Genomic DNA, 21,890 nt, shown 5'->3' with positions numbered 1-21,890 from the left:
AATTTTACTGGTGCTATACATAATGAAAATGTTCCATAAAAAGGAATGATTCATGACAGATTCAGGTTCCTTCATATTCAGCAGTAAGTAGTGCTGGATAAGCTTTCAAAAGCCTTTATTCAAATGTATTACAATGAAGAGTTAGTTTACAAATGTATTATTTCAAATGTACATATTACATTGTATGACAATGTAACAAAACCAAGACGTAAAAAGTTCCCATAAGTTTTTCACAACACCTCCCCCAAAAAAAGGGAAAAGACAACAGCAATAGCCTAACAAAATGAATACATTTTTGAATTCCCACAGGGTACATTTTGGGCTGATCATTTCATCTCTTAACTGCTAGAGATCCAGCCTATATGTACCAGGTATCCAGTGACAAGAGGTACATGCAAACAAAGGTTAACCTCCAGTGTCTCCCATCTTTATGTTGATTGTTGCACGGTTCTGTGAAACAGTTCATGTCTAAGCTGGGGGAGAGGGGCTGAGGCTCAGCCTTCTTATAGGGGGACGTAAGTGGGCTACGGGTCGATCTGGGACCTTATATGGTGGCGAAGAGGGTGGAAGTGGGACGCAGGTTAGAAGTAACTCTGAAGAGGCTCTCCCAAGATGGTCTCCATCTCGTGGATCACCTTCTGTACTTGATGCTCCACCTCCTCGCATTCGTCTGTAACGGACACACACACACACACGTAAGCAGGGAAGTCGCAAAATGGTGGCCATCAACCAAGTTTGCCAACTACCCTAAACACGTTGATATTTACAGTGACTTCAGCAAGGATTCATACCCCTTAATTTATTCCACATTTTTGTTGTGTTACAGCCTGAATTAAAAATGGTTTAATTGTTTCTCATCCATCTACACATAATACTTCCATCTCAATGTGATGTTTGCAGATTAATTGAATATTAAATACAGAAATCTCATTTACATAAGTTAGGGGAAGGGGATACACCTAGTCAGTTGCACAACTGAAAGCATTCAACAAAATGTGTGTTCCGCATTTATCCCAACCTCTCAAGAGAAATGCCTTAATCGACGCCCACATCATCGGCACCCAGAAAGCAGCTGTTGTTGGGAGTTAACTGCTGTGCTCAAGGGCAGAACAACAGATTTTCACCTTGTCCGCTCGGGGATTCAAACCAGCGGCTTGTCGGTTACTGGCCCAACACTCTTAACCGCTAGGCTACCTGCCGCCCAAGTATTCACACACCCGATACCTTTGGTCTCGATTACAGCTTTGAGTCATCTTGGCTATGTCTGTATCAGCTTTGCACATCTGGATTTGGGGACTTTCTCCCTTGCACATTTTCAAAAGTTCTGTTAAATTAGATGAAGATTGCTGTTCACCGCCACTCCCCAAGTCTTTCCACTGATTTTCTGGGCTTTGGCTGGACCACAAGGAGTTTCACATTGTTATTCTGAAGCCATTCCAACATTGCTTTGCCTGTATGCTTGGGGCCATTGTCCTGTCGGAACATACATCTATGCCACCCCAGTCTATGGTTGTTTGCACGCTGAAGCAGGTTCTCAAAGATTTGCCTGTATTTGGCTCCATTCATTGTTCCCCTCCATCCTTACCAGTCTCCCAGTCCCTGCTGATGAAAAGCATCCCCATAGCATGATGCTGCCACCACCATGCTTCACGGTGGGGATGGTGTTAGACGGGTGATCAGCTGTGCCTGGTTTTCTCCAAACATAGCGCTTTGCATTCAGGCCAAAGAGCAACATTTTTGTCTCATCAGAACACAGAATCTTCTGCCTTATGCTCAGTCTTTCATGTACCGTTTTGCAAATTGGAGGGGTACCGTCATGTGCCTTTATCTTAAGAGTTGCTTCAGTCTGGCCACTCTCCCACAAAGCCCAGATTGGTGAAGTGCTGTAAGACCGTTGTCCTTCTGGCAAGTTCTTATCTCAGCCAAGGAACTCTGTAGTTCTAACAGAATAATCATTGGGTTCTTGGTCATCTCCCTGACCAAGGTCCTTCTTGCCCGGTTGCTCAGTTTGATCAGACGACCAGCTCTACGCAGAGTCTGGGTAGTTCCACATTTTTTCAATTTCCCAATAATGGAAACCATTGTGCTCTTGGAAACTTTCAACACTTTATAAATAGTTTTATACCCTTCCCCAGATAGAATTGTAAGGAGGCATCTATCTCAGAGATCTACAGACAGCTCCTTTGACTTCATGACAGTTTCTGCTCTGACATGCACTGTCAAATGTGGGACCTTACATTGACAAGTGTGTGTTTCTTCCCATTTGATTTATATTTTTTACCCTTTTCTCCCCAATTTTGTGGTATCCAATTGGTAGTTACAGTCTTGTCCCATTGCTGAAACTCCCGTACCGACTAGGCAGAGGCTGAGAGCAGTGCGTCCTCTGAAACACAACCCAGCCAAGCCACACTACTTCTTGACACAATGCTCGCATAACTCGGGAGCCAGCCGCACCAATGTGCTGGAGGAAATGCCGTGCATGGTGACCGTGTCAGAGTGCATGCACCCGGCCCACCACAGGAGTCGCTAGAGCGCGATGGGACAAGGACATCCTGGCCGGCCAAACCCTCCCCTAACCCGGGCCGACGCTGGGCCAATTGAATCAATTTTGAATACAGGCTCAAACAACAAAATGTGGATTAAGGGGCATACATACTTTCTGAAGGCACTGTAGCTACCATTACACCACCCTGCTATTTTCCTCATTTCTTCAACTACCCTAGGCACAGGGTTGAGGGATGTCTGCATACTGCCAAACCATTTATTTATAAGCATCGCTTTATTTATAAGCATCGCAGAAAATAATATGCCAAGGAACAGTTCGCTTTCAAAATGACAGAATATAATAAATTATGCTTATTTGAAGAGGTTTCCAGATATGCTTAAATGGAATGTACTCTGCTACACAGAGGGGGGGGGGGACAGACAGACATGTATGAAATATGCTAACATTACAGAAACATCATTGCTGCAGAAAGAGAAAAGTGTGGAGAAAAAAAAGGAAAAGTGATGAGACAGTGAACCTACCCTCCATGAGTTCAGCCAGGAAGGGAATGGTCTCTGGTAGCAGGACCATGTAGTTCTCCCTCAGCTTAGAAGCCAGTTCCAGCAGCATCAGCAGGGCAGAGAAACGCACCTGATGGGGGGGGGAGAACGACAGGCCTTTATTTAAGTCACTGGATGATCACTCGTGGTCCTGGAGAGCTGCAGGTGGGCAGGGTTTTTGTGCTGACCCAGCACTAACACACCAGCTAACTTTGGTCTTAATGATGACTTGAATCACATGTCTGTTGGCACTAGGTTGGGAATACAATCCAACTTCTTCGCACTTCTCAGACGTCTCACCTTGGAAGAGTTGTGTCGCGTCTTCAGCAGGATCTGGTAGTTGAGAGTCTTCCACAGAGTGTCGTCACCCACGGCAACGCAGAACTGGCCCACGCACGGCACCAGGTGCTTGGTGACTCTGGTCTGGTAAACCTCCTCTCCACCCAGGGTGTTCTCCAACTACACACAGACAGGCAGATATTTATACACCACTGCTATAGGGGACCACAAGAATAGAATAGGGCATAAGGAAGAGGCGTACGGCATCCATATGAGGAAGTCCCTCAGTTGTAAAGCTTACCATTTTTGTGGATGAATCCTTTGTTATAGTGATGTGAGAGAGGGGTAAGGCTGACCTGATCGACCAGAGGGGTCATGAGGGAGTCGGCTCTCTCCTTGCTGACGAAGCGCTGCGTGTCGTACAGGCAGATCTTATGGAGGCAGTCCAGTATGTACTCCAGCAGCAGACAACGCTTCTCAATGTTGTCCTCTGTGTCAAAGAATGCTTCATCTGAATGAGGAATGGATTAAAAGAGGAAAAATAAGCAAAAGACATTCAAAAACTTCCCGGAGTGCCTTGCGTTAATCAGTCACATGACTCAAAACCAACAGTGAACCAGAAATGGGCAGTGAACCAGAAATCCCCATCAAATACGAGCTTTGTTGTACAGCAAAGACAAACTAATCCAGACCCTTCATCTTAGATTCATAAACAGTATGACATATACAGTGGGGCAAAAAAGTATTTAGTCAGCCACCAATTGTGCAAGTTCTCCCACTTAAAAAGATGAGGCCTGTAATTGTCATCATAGGTACACTTCAACTATGACAGACGAAATGAGGGGGGAAAAGAAAATCCAGAAAATCACATTGTAGGATTTTTTATACATTTATTTGCAAATTATGGTGGAAAATAAGTATTTGGTCACCTACAAACAAGCAAGATTTCTGGCTCTCACAGACCTGTAACAACTTCTTTAAGAGGATCCTCTGTCCTCCACTCGTTACCTGTATTAATGGCACCTGTTTGAACTTGTTATCAGTATAAAAGACACCTGTCCACAACCTCGAACAGTCACACTCCAAACTCCACTATGGCCAAGACCAAAGAGCTGTCAAAGGACACCAGAAACAAAATTGTAGACCTGCACCAGGCTGGGAAGACTGAATCTACAATAGGTAAGCAGCTTGGTTTGAAGAAATCAACTGTGGGAGCAATTATTAGGAAATGGAAGACATAAGACCACACCAGACATGAAAAGGCATGAGCAGATAATCATCTCACATGACATCCCACCTATTCAACCACTAGAATTCAATCTGGACATTGACCCTCCAAAATGGAGGGAAGTAGAGAACGTTGTCTGAAGAGCAAGAGCGGCCTCGGCTCCTGGGCCTAATGGAGTACCATACAAGCTCTACAAGAACGCCCCGGATGTTCTACGCTTTCTTTGGAGGCTCATGAGGATAGTGTGGCAGAAGGAAATTATACCAAAGGCATGGCGAAGGGCTGGTGGTGTGCTAATTCCGAAAGAGAAGGATGCGACAGACATCAGTCAATTCCGACCAATCTCCCTTCTCAACGTTGAAGGGAAGATCTTTTTCAGTATAATAGCACAGAGGCTGTCCACTTATCTGGAAAGGAACAAGTACATTTATACATCTGTACAGAAAGCAGGCATTCCTGGTTTCTCTGGTTGCCTGGAACATACTAGTATGATTTGGCACCAGATCCAACAGCTAAGAAGGACAAGAGAGACCTCTATGTCATCTTCCTCGACCTGGCCAATGCCTTTGGCTCGGTTCCCCATGAACTCCTCTGGGAATCCTTCAACGTTGCCCACGTACCAGAACTCATCACTCCACTGGTAAAGGCCTATTTCCAAGACCTGCAATTGTGTTTCACAACACCTGACTTCACAACAACATGGCAGCGCTTGGAAGTAGGCATAATGGCAGGCTGTACAATTTCACCTCTGGCCTTCACTATGGCCATGGAAGTCATTATCAGGGCATCGAGATGGGTGGTCGGCGGTGAGAGAACGAAGGAAGGGCTCTGTCTCCCACCTATCCGAGCATACATGGATGACATGACTACACTGACCACCCCTGCAGCATGCACCAAGCGGCTACTTGCAAAACTACAGATAACGTCAAGTGGGTCCAGATGAAAATCAAGCCAAGCAAATCTGGAAGCATCTCCATAGTCAAGGGACAGCTTAAAGATGTGAGTTTCTGCATTGGAGATGACCCGATACCAACGGTGTTTGAGCAACCCGTCAAGAGCCTGGGTAGATGGTACAACGAAAGCCTCCGGGATAAAGATCAAGTGCAGCAAGTAAGGCAGGACATCGCCGACGGTCTTGAGAACATCAACAAGACACTACTGCCTGGGAAGCTCAAGCTTTGGTGCCTACAGTTTGAACTTCTCCCCCGGGTAATGTGGCCACTCACCGTCTATGAGGTCCCAATAACAACAGTGGAGAAGATGGAGCGAACCATTACCTCATACGTGAAGAAATGGCTGGGTGTCCCACGATGCCGGAGTAACATCGGCCTCTATGGCAAAGGGGTCCTTGAACTACCTCTTACAAGTCCAACGGAGGAGTACAAGTGCTCTAAAAGTAAGACTTCAGATGACATTGAAGGGGACTCCAAAGACCAGACCATTAGCAAGGCTGCACCTCCCCTACAAACTGGATGGAAATGGACATCATCCAAGGCTGTGCAGCAAGCAACATCAGCCCTGAGACACCAAGACATTGTGGGGAATATCCAGCATGGAAGAGGAGGCTTTGGCCTGGTAGCAAGCAAAACAACGTTCATAAGGCAACAACATCTGAACGCAGGAAGCTGGTGGTCGAGGAGGTGCGCAGACAGGAGGAGACTGCAAGAAGTGCAAAGGCTGTCTCTCTTGCTAAACAAGGGCAATGGACGCGGTGGGAAGGCCTGAAGAGGAGAAAGATCAACTGGAGTGAGCTTTGGCAAATGGAGGCAAGCAACATCAGCTTCATCATAAGAGCTGTTTATGATGTGCTTCCTTCACCAAAAAACCTACATCAATGGTATGGCGAGACTCGACCTGCCCCCTCTGCCCAGCTCCAGCGACTCTCAGGCATATAATGACAGGTTGCAAGACCAGCTACACCTGGAGGCACAATCAGGTCCTCAAGAGCCTGGCTGCAGCACTTGAGACCAAGAGGAGTGCAACCAATTCATTACCTCCAAAAACAAGCAATCCCGTCAAAACAACAACATTCATCCGGGTGGGACAGAAAAGGCCCAAGCATCCTCCTACGAAGCCAGAAACTGGACACCTAGCCATGGCCCGGGACTGGAAGATGCTTGACGATATTGGCCAGCAACACATTTTTCCACCTGAGATTGCTTCTACTAACCTTAGGCCAGCCATGGTACTCTGGTCCCCTTCACGAAAGGCTGTGTACATCATAGAGCTCAAGGTCCCATGGGAAAACTCTGTTGAAGAGGCCTACGAGTGTAAGAAACTGCGTTACACAGAGTTGGCAGCAGACGCAACTCAGCGTGGCTGGAATGCAAAAGTCTGGCCAGGTGAAGTGAGATGCAGAGGATTTGTGGCTTCTTCATTCATCAGGTTGCTTAAAGAACTTGGAATCCATGGACAGGCTCTGCGGCAGACCGTCAGAGCAGTTCCTCAAGCAGCTGAAAGAGGCAGCCAGTGGATCTGGATCAAACGGAAGGACCCTTGCAGGGCTATAACTTCATCACCCCCACCCCCAACTGAGAACCCAATTCAGATCAGGGAAGAGGACGCCCCTGCCTTGCATAGTCCCGTGGGACATCTTAATTGGGCATGGTACACAAGCTATGGCTTGATCACCCTTTAGCTGGCCACCTTTGATGAGGGTGTTTAGTGATTAAAGGCTGAAACACCCACTGATTCGAAGGCACACTACTGAGGATGTGTCCCAAAATTGACATCTTAACCCAGTCTAAGAAATAAACCTCCCATGCCACTCTGTCAACATCAAGGCAAATCTCATGTGAGTGCATTCCATCTATTGGCACAATGGACAGTTTTTAACACCGCGTCCCATGTTTTATGATATATATATATATATATATATATATATATACACACACACACACATATACACACGTACGTATATATATATATTACACATACAAACCCACATGTATATATTTATATATATATATATATATATATATATATATATATATATATATATACACACACACACACATATACACACGTACGTATATATATATATTACACATACAAACCCACATGTATATATTTATATATATATATATATATATATATATATACACACAGTGTATATATATATGTACACACATATACACACGTACATATATATATATGTATGTGTATATATATACACATGTATACATATACATATATATATATATACACACACACACACACACGCGTGTATGTATATACACGCATATACACACACACACACACACACACACAATAATTTTGCACACCCAATTTTTCAGTTTTTGATTTGTTAAAAAAAGTTTAAAATATCCAATAAATGTCGTTCCACTTCATGATTGTGTCCCACTTGTTGTTGATTCTTCACAAAAAAATACAGTTTTATATCTTTGTTTGAAGCCTGAAATGTGGCAAAAGGTCGCAAAGTTCAAGGGAGCCGAATACTTTCACAAGGCACTGTATATATCACACATGTGTGTGTATATATATATATATATGTATATACACACACACACACACACACACACACACACACACACACACACACACACACACACACACACACACACACACACACACACACACACACACACACACACACACACACACACACACACACACACACACACACACACATATATATACACACACGTATATATATACACACACACGTATATATATATATATATACACATACCATATATACACATACCTATATATATGTATATTACACATACACACATACATACAAATAAATAAGAGAGAGCGAGCGAGAGGACCCACCTGTCTTTGTGACGTTGGTCTGACGGAGCAGGTCAGAAAAGGGCTTGACCAGGTGACCGGCAAACAGGACAAAGAGCCCCTTGAGCCTGTCTGCGATGCTGTCAGATAGGCGGTAGAAGGTCAGCAGGCGGTCCTTGGCTACGCTCTCAGTCTTGCACCAATCAAAGAGCTGCATGGGCATAAACACAGTTAAGCACCATGACTCTTCAAGTGATTACATTTGGACTAATACTGGGAGATAAGTGTGCTTTGGGAATTAGGGTACCATCTAATAAAAAAAAAAAAATCAAGGAAAACACAAAACATCTGAAGTAGGACATCGTATATTCTCAAGTAATGATGCTTACTTTGAAGAACAGGGGCCTGAAGGAGACTTCAGATAGCTTCATAACCATGGCGAGGAGACAGTCAATCACATAGCCTTCAATCTCCTTGGTCTTCTCCAGATCACCCTGTAAAACAAACACGACAGTCTTTACAATGGCAGACAAAAACAAAGAATTTAGCGAGTGTCATTCAAACCTTTATGAGTTCAACAGAGACATAGAGACAGACGTACTTGGCAGTGTTGGGCCCGGAAGTCCAGCGCAATTAGGAAGAAGTACGTAAGCTCTGATTGGTGGGAGGTCAGCTGATCCTTCTCCATGTGACCAATGTGCTCCTTCAAGATGCTCATCAGGGGACCCAGCTGGCTCTGTGAAAATGAAAGGAGAAACACTCAATACATGACCACACAATGTGAACATGATTAATTTCCTCCATCCTTACATATCACAGGCCATTCTAGGTAATTCACCACCTACCTGTTTGGAGTTCACCATCTTGCTGTAGCACTTGGTGAGGGTGGGCAGCAGGACCCTGGGGGGCACCTTGGTGGCCACAGTGGTCCTGAGGGAGGCCAGTCGCACGGCCAGCTGTGGGGCGGCGGTGGCCTTCTCTGCCACCCGCGTCAGTCGAGCCACCTGGGGGACACATTACACCGTTACATCATTTCAGTATGACAGGTCCTATTCGATGTATATGTTTACTACACGTTTATTATGATAGAAACCAGATGGACGTTTGTGTATGGAATAGTAGACGTTACCTGAAGCAGTGTGTCCTGCAGGTAGGGACTGATGAAGTGAGGCAGGGTCTCAGTGACGCGTTGCAGGGCTGTGACGGCACTCAACATGTAGATCTCATTAGACAACACCTCTTTTCTCTCGGTTAGAGACTGCAGCACCGCCGGCATCAGCCTGACAACATGAGGGGACTTGAGTCAAACTTCTGACACCACATTAGTGACAGTTTACCTAGGGTATATTATTTGTAAATATTTGTGTACTATAAACGTGTTTATAGGAAAATATAAAAATATGAGTAATTGATTTAACAAATGCACTGGTCTGTGAACTACGCTGCCTGTATCTACTGTGAACACAGAAGCGTAGACTGTCTACCTGGGCAGCTGTGGGATGGCGAGGGCCTTCAGAGTGCTGGCCACCTCGGCGATACACAGTAGGGCACTGCCCATCACGTTCTTCTCCTCCTCCGGTGACATCACGATCTCCACAGCCTGGTTCAGCACCGGTACAAACGCCTCCTTATGATCCGAGCCAAAACTGCGGCACAGCAGCTTGAGGCTGTAGAGGGCTGTCTGCCTGTTGATGGCCTGCTCCTCCTCCATGACTTTGCCATGACCACGTCCCACAATGGCCAGCAGGTCGCCTTTCAGGTCCAGAAGCACTGTCACCTGGGGTGAGAGGTCAAAGGTCAGGACTGCCCCCAACTACTCAAAACATACACACATTGATTATCCCCAGTCTGTGTACTAACCTGCTCCTCCTGCCACTGGGTTTTCTGCTGCAGCTTGTTGTTGAGCAGCTCCATAGCCTTCCGCCTCACAGACGGCAGTTGGTTACCCATTAGGCCTCGCATCACCGTGATGAATGTATCCGTGGGCAACAGGGCGTTCACCTGGCAATCAAAACACAGAAAAAAGAAACATAGGATCTCACAATGCAAACCTGGCTGTTTTTTTTCTAAATATTGTAACAACCTTGGTTTGCCTGTATTTTCTATGATTGAGAAGAGCACGTGTCTTTCCGTCTCTGTGGCAGACTTACTTTGTCCAGGACATCGTAGGCCTTGTTGAGCAGAGCTCTCCAGAACTTGCCAGTGGGTTTGTCAGTGTTCTCCTCCACACAGCGAGCCACAGTGTGGATGTAGCAAAGGATCTCCTCCAGAAGACTTAACAGGACATCAGAACAACTTTGTGATACAGGGATCATTTATAACATTCTAAGATCTGCTTTTTATCTTACAGTCAGACAAATTGAAATCACCATTGAATTGTTTTTTACATTTTTGAATCACCAATTCCTTGCTCCACATGTTTGGTTAGTCTAAGTAAGCCTCACCTTTGCTGTAGCTTCTGCAGAGAATCCTCCACGATGTCACCGCACGCCGCAATCTGGAAGAGACACACACGTTTAACAAAATACACTGATACATGACAGACGTTAAAACTTGAGTTTCATAGCATTTTCCCAGATCTGGTTTTGCTGTCTTGCCAATGGTGTCAACTGTCTTGCTAATAGTATTGGCAAGACAGCACAAACAGATCTGGGAACCAGGCTACAGTTTATTACCATTCCCACAAAGCTGCCGGCGGCCAAGAGTTGGGCCATGAAGGAGACCGAGAGGAACTTGAAGTGGCGCAGCTCTTTGCCGCTGTGGGCCTCCATGTTGAAGATCAGCTCCTCTGCCTTCTCCTTCTCGGCTCCCTTGCCACGTGTTGGCCTCTTCACAGGTCCTGCACAAAACAAAAAAGGAGTACGGTGTAAAAAAGAAGAAGAAGAAAAGAAAAAAAACTGGTCCCTGAAGAGTATCTGTCTTGATGTTAGCTTTGTTATATAAACCCACACAGGACCCCCAGCCTTCACAACAGACCAAATGCATTGCAGGTTTGTTGAGTTTCTCACCGTCCTCTTTGTCCTGCGGCAGAGCCATGAGATACTTCAGGATTTTTATGAGAGAGACGAGCTGTTCCTCCACCTCAAACTCACAGCACACTGAGATCCAGAACTCCACATCCCTCTCCAACGCAGCATCCTGAGAAGAGACGGACAAACATGGCGGCTTAAAGCATTTCCTGAAGATTTTGCGCATAAAACCTACAGCAAATTCCAAAGACACTTGTCAGAGGCCATAGACACACCTTCTACAAACACACGTGCACACCTTATTAAGTAGTATATTCCATTGTGTTGATATTTCAGTCAAACTTTTTTGCACGGCCTACCTTATCTGTGACGTTGGTCTGGGTAGCGTGCTGCTTGAACATGAGCAGCAGTAGGACCCAGAGGAAGCGGGCGGGCCCCAGGGTGGTCATCAGCTGGGACAGGATGGGCAGACGGCGGTGTTCAGGCACGTGGGGCAGTGCGTCGGCGAACACGTGCACGATGCGTGTCACCACCGCCTCCATGTGGGCGGTTGACTCGCCGTCGCCACTCTCATTGGCCTAGAAACAAGCAAAACAGACATGTGTTTTTCTGAAAATTGGGAAGTAGAGAGAAACTCTGCAACCATGCCAAACCAGTGTGCACGTTGCTCACACAATGCTTAAACATCCTTTAAAAAAGAGACAACCAACAACAATTGACGTCATAGCCCTTGTGATGAATGTCCTAGAGCTGAAATAACCGAGAGCCACTGACACGCGGCCCTCGGCTTTGGATCTCTAGTTTGATCTAGCATCCTTCCTTGTCCCAGAAGCTAACATTAGCAACTAGGGGGTTTACGAGAATGCACAAGACATTTGTTTTTGATTGGCATTTTACCACCCACATCTCCAGTGTTCAAGAAATGCCAACCGAAACAACACATGATGAATTATTTACATTCGTAGCATATTAGATGAGTGGAAGTGAGACAAGCCGTCCTACATCACTGACCGCTTGGTGGTTGACTCACCTTGATGAGGGCAGGGATGACCGTCCGGACGGTCTTGTTGATGACCTGAAAGCTGTAGGTGTCGTCCAGACGCATGATGTTTGCGCCCATGAAGGTGAAGATGGGCATGATGTTGTGCAGGACTTTTTCCTGGGAATGAATAGAAAGGGGGGGGGGGTCAAAGGTAATTGGAAACACACTTTAGATTGGAAACGGTTTCTGATGGTGTACAGATGTCTCTGTGATGGTTGCGAGATGGTTCTTCGAGAGGTTAATTCCGTGACGGCTGAGAAATGGTTGTGTGACGTCTGAGATATGGTTGTGTGACGTCTGAGATATGGTTGTGTGACGTCTGAGATATGGTTGTGTGACGTCTGAGATATGGTTGTGTGACGGCTGAGAAATGGTTGTGTGACGTCTGAGATATGGTTGTGTGACGGCTGAGATATGGTTGTGTGACGGCTGAGATATGGTTGTGTGACGGCTGAGAAATGGTTGTGTGACGGATGAGATATGGTTGTGTGACGGATGAGATATGGTTGTGTGACGGATGAGATATGGTTGTGTGACGGATGAGATATGGTTGTGTGACGGATGAGATATGGTTGTGTGACGGATGAGATATGGTTGTGTGACGGATGAGACATGGTTGTGTGACGAACGAGAGACTGCTTTTGAGATGGCTGAGAGATGACTGTGTACAGCACTCACAGGGAAGATACCAGCCACGCTTCCTAGAAGGAGCAGTGCATGATGGTGGGTCTGGGGCATGTCGGACATCCTCACACACTGCACCACAACCTCCACGTTGAACTTGTCCTCATCCAGCACATCTGAGCGTGGAGGACAAACAGTCAGTCACACACACATTTTAGAAAAGCAAAAAAATAATAATAATATATACATACACACAGTGGGGGGAAAAAGTATTTAGTCAGCCACCAAGTTCACCCACTTAAAAAGATGAGGCATGTCATTTTCATAGGTACACTTCAACTGTGACAGACAAAATGAGAATCCCCCCCCCCCAGAAAAATCACATTGTAGGATTTTTAATTTATTTATTTGCAAATTATGGTGCAAAATAAGTATTTGGTCAATAAAAAAAGTTTCTCAATACTTTGTTATATACCCCTTTGTTGGCAATGACAAGAGGTCAAACGTTTTCTGTAAGTCTTCATGAGGTTTTCACACACTGTTGCTGGTATTTTGGGCCATTCCTCCATGCAGATCTCCTCTAGAGCAGTGATGTTTTGGGGCTGTTGCTGGGGAACACGGACTTTCAACTCCCTCCAAAGATGTTCTATGGGGTTGAGATCTGGAAACTAGCTTGGCCAATCCAGGACCTTGAAATGCTTCTTACGAAGCCACTCCTTCGTTGCCCGGGCTGTGTGTTTGGGATCATTGTCATGCTGAAAGACCCAGCCACGTTTCATCTTCAATGCCCTTGCTGATGGAAGGTTTTCACTTAAAAATCTCACGATACATGGCCCCATTCATTCTTTGCTTTACACGGATCAGTCGTCCTGGTCCCTTTGCAGAGAAACAGCCCCAAACATGATGTTTCCACCCCCCTGCTTCACAGTAGGTATGGTGTTCTTTGGATGCAACTCAGCATTCTTTGTCCTCCAAACACAACAAGTTGAGTTTTACCAAAAAGCTCTATTTTGGTTTCATCTGACCATATGACATTCTCCCAATATTCTTCTGGATCATCCAAATGCTCTCTAGCAAACTTCAGACGGGCTTGGACATGAACTGGCTTAAGCAGGGGGACACCTCTGGCACTGCAGGATTTGAGGTTTTGCAGGTCTACAATTTTGTTTCTGGTGTCCTTTGACAGCTCTTTGGTCTTGACCATAGTGGAGTTTGGAGTGTGACTGTTTGAGGTTGTGGACAGGTGTCTTTTATACTGATAACAAGTTCAAACAGGTGCCATTAATACAGGTAACGAGTGGAGGACAGAGGAGCCTTTTAAAGAAAAAGTTACAGGTCTGTGAGAGCCAGAAATCTTGCTTGTTTGTAGGTGACCAAACACTTATTTTCCACCACAATTTGCAAATAAACTCATTAAAAATCCTACAATATGATTTTCTGGATTTTTCCCCCTCATTTCGTCTGTCATAGTTGAAGTGTACCTATGATGAAAATTACAGGCCTCTCATCTTTTTAAGTGGGAGAACTTGCACAATTGGTGGCTGACTAAATACTTTTTTGCCCCACTGTATATATATATATATATATATATATACACAAAAAGTTTTTAGTCTTCTCACCTTTGCTGACGGGTCCTCCGTCAGGGGAGAGCTTCTGGCAGACGTTGAGCAGGCAGCCGAGGATAAGCTGCTTGGTGTACTCTAGGTTGCCTCGCTCCACGGTGGATGTCTCCAGACACCTGAGTGGCCAGAGAGGAACAACGTGTTTTTGCGGCGCATACTACATAGTGCGCTGGTGTAGATAAGCGGGAACATGGTCGGCCTTGGTCAGGCTGAGGCTCAGAGAGTGTGCAGCTGGTTGTACCTGGAGAGCAGGCTGAAGAGAGCGGGCACCAGCGTCTGAGGCCTCTTCAGCTTCTTCTTGTGCTGCAGCAGCTCCAGGATGAGAGTCACCCTCTGCCAGGACACAGCGCCCTCTTTCGGTACTGCCTGAGGAGTGTCCTGGGCCTTCCTATATAAAGCACAGAAACACAGTGGCTCAAGTCAAGTCCATCATAATATATATATATAATAATATATGCCATTTAGCAGACGCTTTTATCCAAAGCGACTTACAGTCATGTGTGCATACATTCTACGTATGGGTGGTCCCGGGGATTGAACCCACTACCCTGGCTCAAGTGCTCTACCAACTGAGCTACAGAACCCACATCATAGTGGCTCCAAGTCAAATTGCATTTTAACCAATGAGGTGATAGAATCTAGTCTACAGCTTATTGTAATCAAATGTAGGCCAGTTAGAGTAGATGTTCCTCACCTCTGCAGCATCTTGCTCCTGCGGGTCTGCTGTACTGACACAGTGACTTTGGGCTTCTCTGCTGGGGCTAGCTCATTAGCTACCAGCTCGCCGTCCACAGCAATCTAGTGAGAGGATAGCATTAGCATCTTGTGTGGTGGTAGTGAATGATGGCTTCCCTGTAGATACAGTATGCAGAGGTTCCTCCTCACCCCTTTGAAGACACTGCTGATGGTCTGGGCACAGACAGGACTCCTGCTCTCCACCAGCAAGTCAAACATCACCCCCAGGAGCCTCTGCTGGACCTTCTCATCTCCGAGGGCTGAGTAGAACGCCTTGGTGATCTGAGAATGAACAACAGGGTCATGTTCAGTAGGAGCAAACGGGAGAAAACATTTTGAAAAGGTAGATGGAAAATGAGGGTTGTCATTGTAGATGTTTCAAAACGTTTTTTTTTTTGTTGTGCCCACTGAACATGACCCAGGCAATAGGCGGCTATTTTGACGGCACAGAAATGAGTAGCATACAGCCGTGGCATCATCCCAGAGTATGATCGTATGGATCTCAGTCAGGGAGAGCCGTGCTGCTACAGTAGCGTACCTGTTCCAGGGCGATGATCTGAAAGCAGGGGATATCAGGGTAGGGTTTAGACACCGTGCCTAGGGCCTTGATGAAGAGCTCCAGGCAGTCCTGGTCCTTCACCACGAGGGGGGCTGCCTGCTCGTTGTACTTCCCCAAGACCAGCTGCATGAGCAGGGCCTCATCCTTTAGGACAGTGGGGTTCTCTGGCCCGCTCTGCTCCAGCAGGCGCTCCAGGACAGGCATTAGGACAGACAACACAGACTAAGAGGAGAAAAAGAATAAGACAGGGATATAAAACATGGCTTTACAAAAAATCTAATGCCCAGATAAGAAGTTTCACATTCCACCAAGGCCTTCTTATATTTCTGTTGTCATTCCCTGTCCACTCACCTCTCCATTGACCTCTCCCAGAGCCCTCAGTATGGTCTTGGCAGTGTAGGCAGGGCAGTTGGCCACCTGGACACCCAGCAGCAGCTCCTCCAACCCCACCAGCAGCTTCTTGTCCCGGGCCTTGCCTTTCCCTGTCCCTGTTACAGCCTCCTCATAGAGCTTCCCCAGGGCCTAGAGAAAAACACATTTGGATAGTGTGTGTAGAATAACATTCACTGTGAATTTAACATGAAATAAATGTGCGCAAGTGTGTTTTAATTATATTTGATACGCAACATTTCATTGAGGATACAAATGAGGTACGTGTGTGCGCGCCTCTCACCTGGCTGAGGTGAGTTGGGCCAGTGGTGAGCTCCTCGGTGGTCTTCAGCAGCCCGTCTATGATGGGGTGGAAGGGAGAGCTATCCACCTGGGCTAGTGTCTGAAGGGTGGCTGTAGCTGCCCTCCTCACCTCCCGGACAGGGGAGCTCAGACAGGCCAGCAGGGACAGCACAACTATAGAGGGAAAACCATATTTAGAACTTTGTTACACCATCACTACTCAATCCATTTGCTTGTAACTCCACTAATACCATCTCCATTGTCCTACCAGGGCGTGATTGTTGAGACGTGGGTTTTTATTACATGGTCATATAAAGAGCAGGCAATAAGCTTTAATACACCACCATACAGTAGGAACAGTTCTCGTCCCATACAACTGATGGCAATTTTCAGACTACGCCAAACTCTATACATCAAATACAATTCTCCAGGCTACCTGGTGATGAGCCTGATGCCAGCAGTGTGAGGGTCTTCCCTGGCTGGGCGCTGAGGATGGCCCTGCCCACATAGAGGGCCTGGGTTTGCAAAATGGCATTGACCTTACAGTCCAGCTGGTCTCCTAGGTTACTGCCGTAACCCCACACCAGACTCAGGAACTTGAAGAGCTCCAGGGGATCACTCAGGTGGACCTGGGACAAATGGAGGGGGTTGAGGAATAGAATAATGTGGACAGAGTGAGGCAGTTGACAGTAAAACAGGATATTTCTTTATCTTACCTACTTTCAAAAACACTACCTTACATTTTAATGATTAAATAAGGGTTCAATTGTAGCCTCTTTAGAGGAATGCTGGACTTTCCCTCTATTGAAGCTATGCTCCAACGAGTGGAGTTGAAGCGTCGGTCTGTGCACTGAAATCCATTGTGAAACATATCAAGATTCAGTACCTGAAAGAGCAGCTTCATCAGGGCCTTGAAGCTGGCTGCCATGTGCCCCTGGCCTGCCCCTGTGATGAGGACGTCAAACAGGCGACACAGCAACCGGAGGTAGCAGCAAGTGTTGGTGTCCAGCTTCTCTGGGTTCCACCATGTCTCACCTAACAGGCAACACAGACAAGAAGCAAGTAGTCCGTCAGCCTCTTTCCTTTTAACTCAGTGTGTGATAAAGTGACTAAAATAATTGGTGATAGCAGAGTCATAAACATAATGAAAAACATGTAAAACAATGTAGCCAATTGCTTTAAAATATATATATATTTTTTCACACTGCTGCGACTCGCTGTTTATTATCTATGCATCGTCACTTTACACCTACCTACATGTACATATTACCTAAACTAACCTGTATCCCCGCACATTGACATTACCGGGACCCCTTGTATTTAGCCTTGTTATTGTTATTTTATTGTGTTACTTTTTAAAATTTTATTTACTTTTGTTTATTTAGTAAAATATCTTCTTAACTACATTGTTGGTTAAGGACTTGTAAGTAAGAATTTCACGGTAAGGTCTAAACCGGTTGTATTCGGCGCATGTGACAAATAGAAATCGGATTTGATCGACTTACCTTTGAAGGAAGTGTCATGGCACTTCAGGTTGGATATGAGCCCTCTGAGCAGTGACACCAGCAGCACCGCATACTCTGTATCCATGCTCTGCCCTGCCCTGAGCCTCTGCAGGTACTCTCCCAGCCCCACAGAGAAGGAGAGAGACACACCCTCCTGCTGCTGGCAACACAACAGAAGAAAATAAGGTAAACCATTTCATACGGACTTCAACGGTCCAGAAAAGCATAGAGCGGGATAAGGAATTGCAGGATAAAAAAAATAAATAAATACAAAGACGGAAAGTGAATATCACAAGAGACATCTGTCATTTATGTAGTTGTACAAACTGCCACTCCCTCTCACCGTAGGCATATCTTTCTGGGCGAGTTCCAGTATTGCAGGCTCCAGCAGGGAGTAGACACTCTGGGCTGTGTGGAGGTGCTGGGTCTCACTCATGTCCCCCAGGCCTTGCATTAAGGTCTGGCTCAGCACCAAGAACGCTGCCCTCTCCCTCAGGCTGCCCCGCTGGACTGCTACCAGTCCAGCCAGCTTCTCCAGCTAGCAGACATGCAAATTAGTTGAAGGGTGAGTTGTTTTACTCGGGACCCTTTCAAATTGAACCCAACAAGTTCATCTAAATTCCTGGTGCCTAACCTAGTTAGCAAAGAGCTCTAAAAATCACTAGATCAGTGTAAGGAAAGGAACACCGTTTTGTTTTCATTGCACTTGGAATTCAATTGAACTTGACTTAGAAAGGCCACCAAATGTTCACTAATCCACTCACAGCATTGCGTTTGGAGAAGGGGTCCATGTTAGACAGGTTCTTGGTCAGTGTTGAGATGAGATGCTGGTTGGCCAACCCAATGAAGTCCGGCTGAGAACACATCTCCAACACGGCCTTGAGCGCTGTAGAGCAGAGGGGAGAGATAGGAAGTAGTTACAGTGCCGGCCCAATATATTGGCACCCTCCCACTTTTCTTAAATAATTTATTCTAAAAGGTTTTTAGCTCTCGCCATAGGTTTTTTGATGCGATTCAGATCTGGACTCTTTGCTGGCCACTCCAGAACAGTCCAGCAGTTCTTCTTGAAACATTCCTGAGTACTGGTTGATGCGCGTTTGAGGTCATCGTCCTGCTGGAAGACCCACAACCTTCACTGGAGATCAGCTGATATGTATTGCCAAAAAGCTCTAACTTTGTTTCATTGGTTCACAGAACATTTCCGCCAGGACTTAAGCTTGTTATGTTCAATAAGGCTTCCTCGTGTCTCCCTCAGCAGTGGGTTCTTCCTTTGTTTACCAGCAACCAAAATAAGCATTCAAACACCCTTCCTACACTCAAACATAGGGAAGATTCAAAAATTCTGCAGGACTGCCTCTGGTACTGGGGGCCTCAAATGTGTGCAAGACATCATGAAATCAAAAGATTAATAAGGTGTTTTGTATTGCAATGTTGAACATAACGTTTAAAAACTGTATCTGTTGGAAGGCTATGGATCTTCCAGCAGAACCCTAAACACACATTAAAAGAACCTTGGAATGGTTCAAGAAGAAACTTGTTCTGGAATGGCCAACAAAGAGTCCAGATCTGAATCACATCCATACCCTGTGGCAAGTGCTGAAAACAACAGTTGGTGGAGGGAAACCCTCAAACATTGAACAATAAGGGCAGTTTGCTGCTGTAGAGTGGGCCAAATTGTCCAGTAGAAAAGTGCAGCAAACTCAATTGATGACTTCAAGAAGCATTTGTTAGCAGTTATCTTGGCCAATGGCTGTGCAATAAAGTACTAGCTCAGGGATGCCAATAATTTTGACCATTCATCTTTATTTTCTAAATAAAAATTGATAACTTAAGTTCCTTATTTAAGGAGAAATAGGGAATTAATTTAAGAAAAATGTGCAAGGGCGCCAGTATATTTGGCCAGCACTGCATAGTACACATACCTTCTTATTCTCTGGAAGTAGACAATCCTAACAATCTGAGTTTTGATTTAGATTAGTGGCGTCAAGCTCGAGTATACTGGTATATATGATCTCTCTATTTACCAAAGTACCCTCCATAGCATTCTCTGTAAAGCGTTTGCAAGTGTTCTCAAAGACAAAAAAAATAAGAGATTTATTGTGAAACCATTTTCTAATGCATTTACCATGGGCCCAGCCCTGAGTGAGGTTGTGCTGGGATATGATGGTGGACTGGGCCACACAGGTGGCCAGCTGGAGGTCTGGGGAGTCGGGAAGGGCCGAGGTGACCACAAGAAAGGGCAAAAGACCCCAGACGACACAAGTCTTAAGGTCAGAGTTCCCTTCAAGCAGTCTGGGTTCATCCAAAACCCTCACTGCCTCCTTCAACACTGGACACCTATGAGGAAGCACAAGCCATTTAATATCACACTACGGTTTTGGAGTTATTTGGAGAATTTAAGTGCATTTCAAAGAACTGAAAACAGCATTAACCAGTTTCCAGCATTTGAGAGGTCGACACGTTGTAGCAGTGAGAGGAGACATGACACAGTGTCCTCTGGATCCAGGTGATCAACGTAGAGCTGTGGAGGGAAATATGATAAGTTAGGTTCAATCATTAGTAGATTCCAATATGAATGTGCTTGAAAGTCTCATGTTCCAGCCAGTTACCTCCAGGGCCTTCAAGGTTGCAGCCACCACCTCTGGGACGTCATCCTTCATACGCTCCAGCAGAGCCTCCTTCAGGAAGGCCTGGTCAAAACCCCCCTGTCCTGAGGTGACAATGCCCATCAGGTGTTCCACAGCCATGTGCCTCACAGAGGGGAGCGGATGCTTTAGGCTCAACACGAGGGAGGTGTCAGAGTCCCCGAGGATCTGTAGCGCAAAAGAAAAGACAGAGGAGAGTAAGAAAACAAAAGGACACAGAATGGCTTTGAGGAGGCCGAGCTGATCTACTTAGATCTCGGCCTAAGTGCAGACTTCACCCGGAACCTTCTCAGCCAGGGCGATGCTGCCTACCTGGTACTTGCCGCTGCTCATGGACAGGGAGATGAATTGGTGGAAGAGGTTCTTGTCCTCTGCGCTAGAGAGGTCACCCACATGGCCCTCCAGGACCATGTACAGAGCACCTGGGTACCTGCAACAACAGACATGTCAGTGTAATGAATATACACACAATGGAGTGGGAAGGAACAAGGACACAAGTGTGGGTACTGTGGTTCAGCAGCTGAGAGAATAACTTTAGTTTGGCTACTACCAATTGAAAGGGAAGCAATTGCAACAGTGATGTAAGTAGCACCCAATGAATGCCAAAAGGCCCAACTTACTTTGACTCAAACAGTCGGACTAATGGCAGCAAGCGCTGGTTGAGGGAAGTGACACCCTCAGCAGAGAGCCGACTCTGGGAGAGGTATTCCTCAAGTAGCATCTTTGCTACTGTGTTATCAAGACCACCCGACAGTGGAAGGCCTTGAAGGACAGACTCAAACAGGTTTTCATGGCGAGTGCTCTCCGAGGGCTCCTCAGTCTCCATCTCATCTATCAAACAAAAGACAACACTTTTATCTTTCATATTAAAGGGATTCAATGGCAATATACATATGCATCCAGGTTAAAAAGCAAAGAGTCAGGTGCAGGTATACACTGCTACTCACCAGTGCCGGTGGTGACAATTGCATGAACCAGGTGAGGCAGCAGGTAGCGTAATAAGGGACTGATGTCATGAACTGCAGCCATTGCCTGGAGGGAGGGGACCAAGGAAGTCACAGCACACAGCTGGCCAAAGGATCTAAAGGACAATTTTTAAATAAAACACAGAGAATGCCAATTAAGAAACACCAAACAATCGTAAGATGCTCTAAAATGACACACACTCAAAGTGATGAAATAGTTTCAAAAAGTAAAATTCTTCCCATT

General features: G+C 45.8%; 1 protein-coding gene and 1 non-coding gene across 4 annotated transcripts in view; both read right to left on the bottom strand.

Annotated features, from left to right (window-relative positions):
• Nucleotides 1-98: 98 nt before the first annotated feature.
• The window catches only part of heatr1 (HEAT repeat containing 1), a 25,648-nt gene continuing 3,856 nt past the window's right edge, over nucleotides 99-21,890 (bottom strand). For 2 of the 3 annotated variants that reach the window (XM_046356646.1, XM_046356645.1), the window contains exons 8-43: nucleotides 21,629-21,762; nucleotides 21,302-21,512; nucleotides 20,994-21,111; nucleotides 20,646-20,849; nucleotides 20,469-20,557; nucleotides 20,162-20,373; nucleotides 18,801-18,922; nucleotides 18,380-18,574; nucleotides 18,037-18,196; nucleotides 17,418-17,566; nucleotides 16,968-17,160; nucleotides 16,533-16,705; nucleotides 16,211-16,381; nucleotides 15,839-16,081; nucleotides 15,451-15,582; nucleotides 15,260-15,363; nucleotides 14,807-14,953; nucleotides 14,563-14,681; nucleotides 12,998-13,119; nucleotides 12,308-12,436; nucleotides 11,637-11,855; nucleotides 11,317-11,446; nucleotides 10,984-11,147; nucleotides 10,753-10,805; nucleotides 10,459-10,582; nucleotides 10,169-10,309; nucleotides 9,793-10,085; nucleotides 9,438-9,588; nucleotides 9,154-9,312; nucleotides 8,910-9,044; nucleotides 8,698-8,802; nucleotides 8,351-8,519; nucleotides 3,681-3,835; nucleotides 3,346-3,504; nucleotides 3,028-3,136; nucleotides 99-670 (exon numbers count right to left, since the gene is read on the bottom strand). In XM_046356646.1, the coding sequence (XP_046212602.1) occupies nucleotides 582-670; nucleotides 3,028-3,136; nucleotides 3,346-3,504; nucleotides 3,681-3,835; nucleotides 8,351-8,519; nucleotides 8,698-8,802; nucleotides 8,910-9,044; nucleotides 9,154-9,312; nucleotides 9,438-9,588; nucleotides 9,793-10,085; nucleotides 10,169-10,309; nucleotides 10,459-10,582; nucleotides 10,753-10,805; nucleotides 10,984-11,147; nucleotides 11,317-11,446; nucleotides 11,637-11,855; nucleotides 12,308-12,436; nucleotides 12,998-13,119; nucleotides 14,563-14,681; nucleotides 14,807-14,953; nucleotides 15,260-15,363; nucleotides 15,451-15,582; nucleotides 15,839-16,081; nucleotides 16,211-16,381; nucleotides 16,533-16,705; nucleotides 16,968-17,160; nucleotides 17,418-17,566; nucleotides 18,037-18,196; nucleotides 18,380-18,574; nucleotides 18,801-18,922; nucleotides 20,162-20,373; nucleotides 20,469-20,557; nucleotides 20,646-20,849; nucleotides 20,994-21,111; nucleotides 21,302-21,512; nucleotides 21,629-21,762 (5,482 nt within the window). In that variant the 3' untranslated portion in view covers nucleotides 99-581. The remainder of the gene's footprint in view (nucleotides 671-3,027; nucleotides 3,137-3,345; nucleotides 3,505-3,680; nucleotides 3,836-8,350; nucleotides 8,520-8,697; nucleotides 8,803-8,909; nucleotides 9,045-9,153; nucleotides 9,313-9,437; nucleotides 9,589-9,792; nucleotides 10,086-10,168; nucleotides 10,310-10,458; nucleotides 10,583-10,752; nucleotides 10,806-10,983; nucleotides 11,148-11,316; nucleotides 11,447-11,636; nucleotides 11,856-12,307; nucleotides 12,437-12,997; nucleotides 13,120-14,562; nucleotides 14,682-14,806; nucleotides 14,954-15,259; nucleotides 15,364-15,450; nucleotides 15,583-15,838; nucleotides 16,082-16,210; nucleotides 16,382-16,532; nucleotides 16,706-16,967; nucleotides 17,161-17,417; nucleotides 17,567-18,036; nucleotides 18,197-18,379; nucleotides 18,575-18,800; nucleotides 18,923-20,161; nucleotides 20,374-20,468; nucleotides 20,558-20,645; nucleotides 20,850-20,993; nucleotides 21,112-21,301; nucleotides 21,513-21,628; nucleotides 21,763-21,890) is intronic. The other variant, XM_046356647.1, reaches the window with a different exon arrangement.
• On the bottom strand, nucleotides 12,015-12,145 carry LOC124040527. Its single transcript, XR_006839759.1, has one exon. It is a non-coding gene; the product is annotated as a small nucleolar RNA SNORA14 (small nucleolar RNA).

The sequence above is a fragment of the Oncorhynchus gorbuscha genome, linkage group LG07, assembly GCF_021184085.1.
Source record: "Oncorhynchus gorbuscha isolate QuinsamMale2020 ecotype Even-year linkage group LG07, OgorEven_v1.0, whole genome shotgun sequence".
Taxonomy (NCBI): domain Eukaryota; kingdom Metazoa; phylum Chordata; class Actinopteri; order Salmoniformes; family Salmonidae; genus Oncorhynchus; species Oncorhynchus gorbuscha.
Note: the sequence above shows the minus strand (reverse complement) of the source record. Positions and strands in the feature narration are given on the sequence as shown.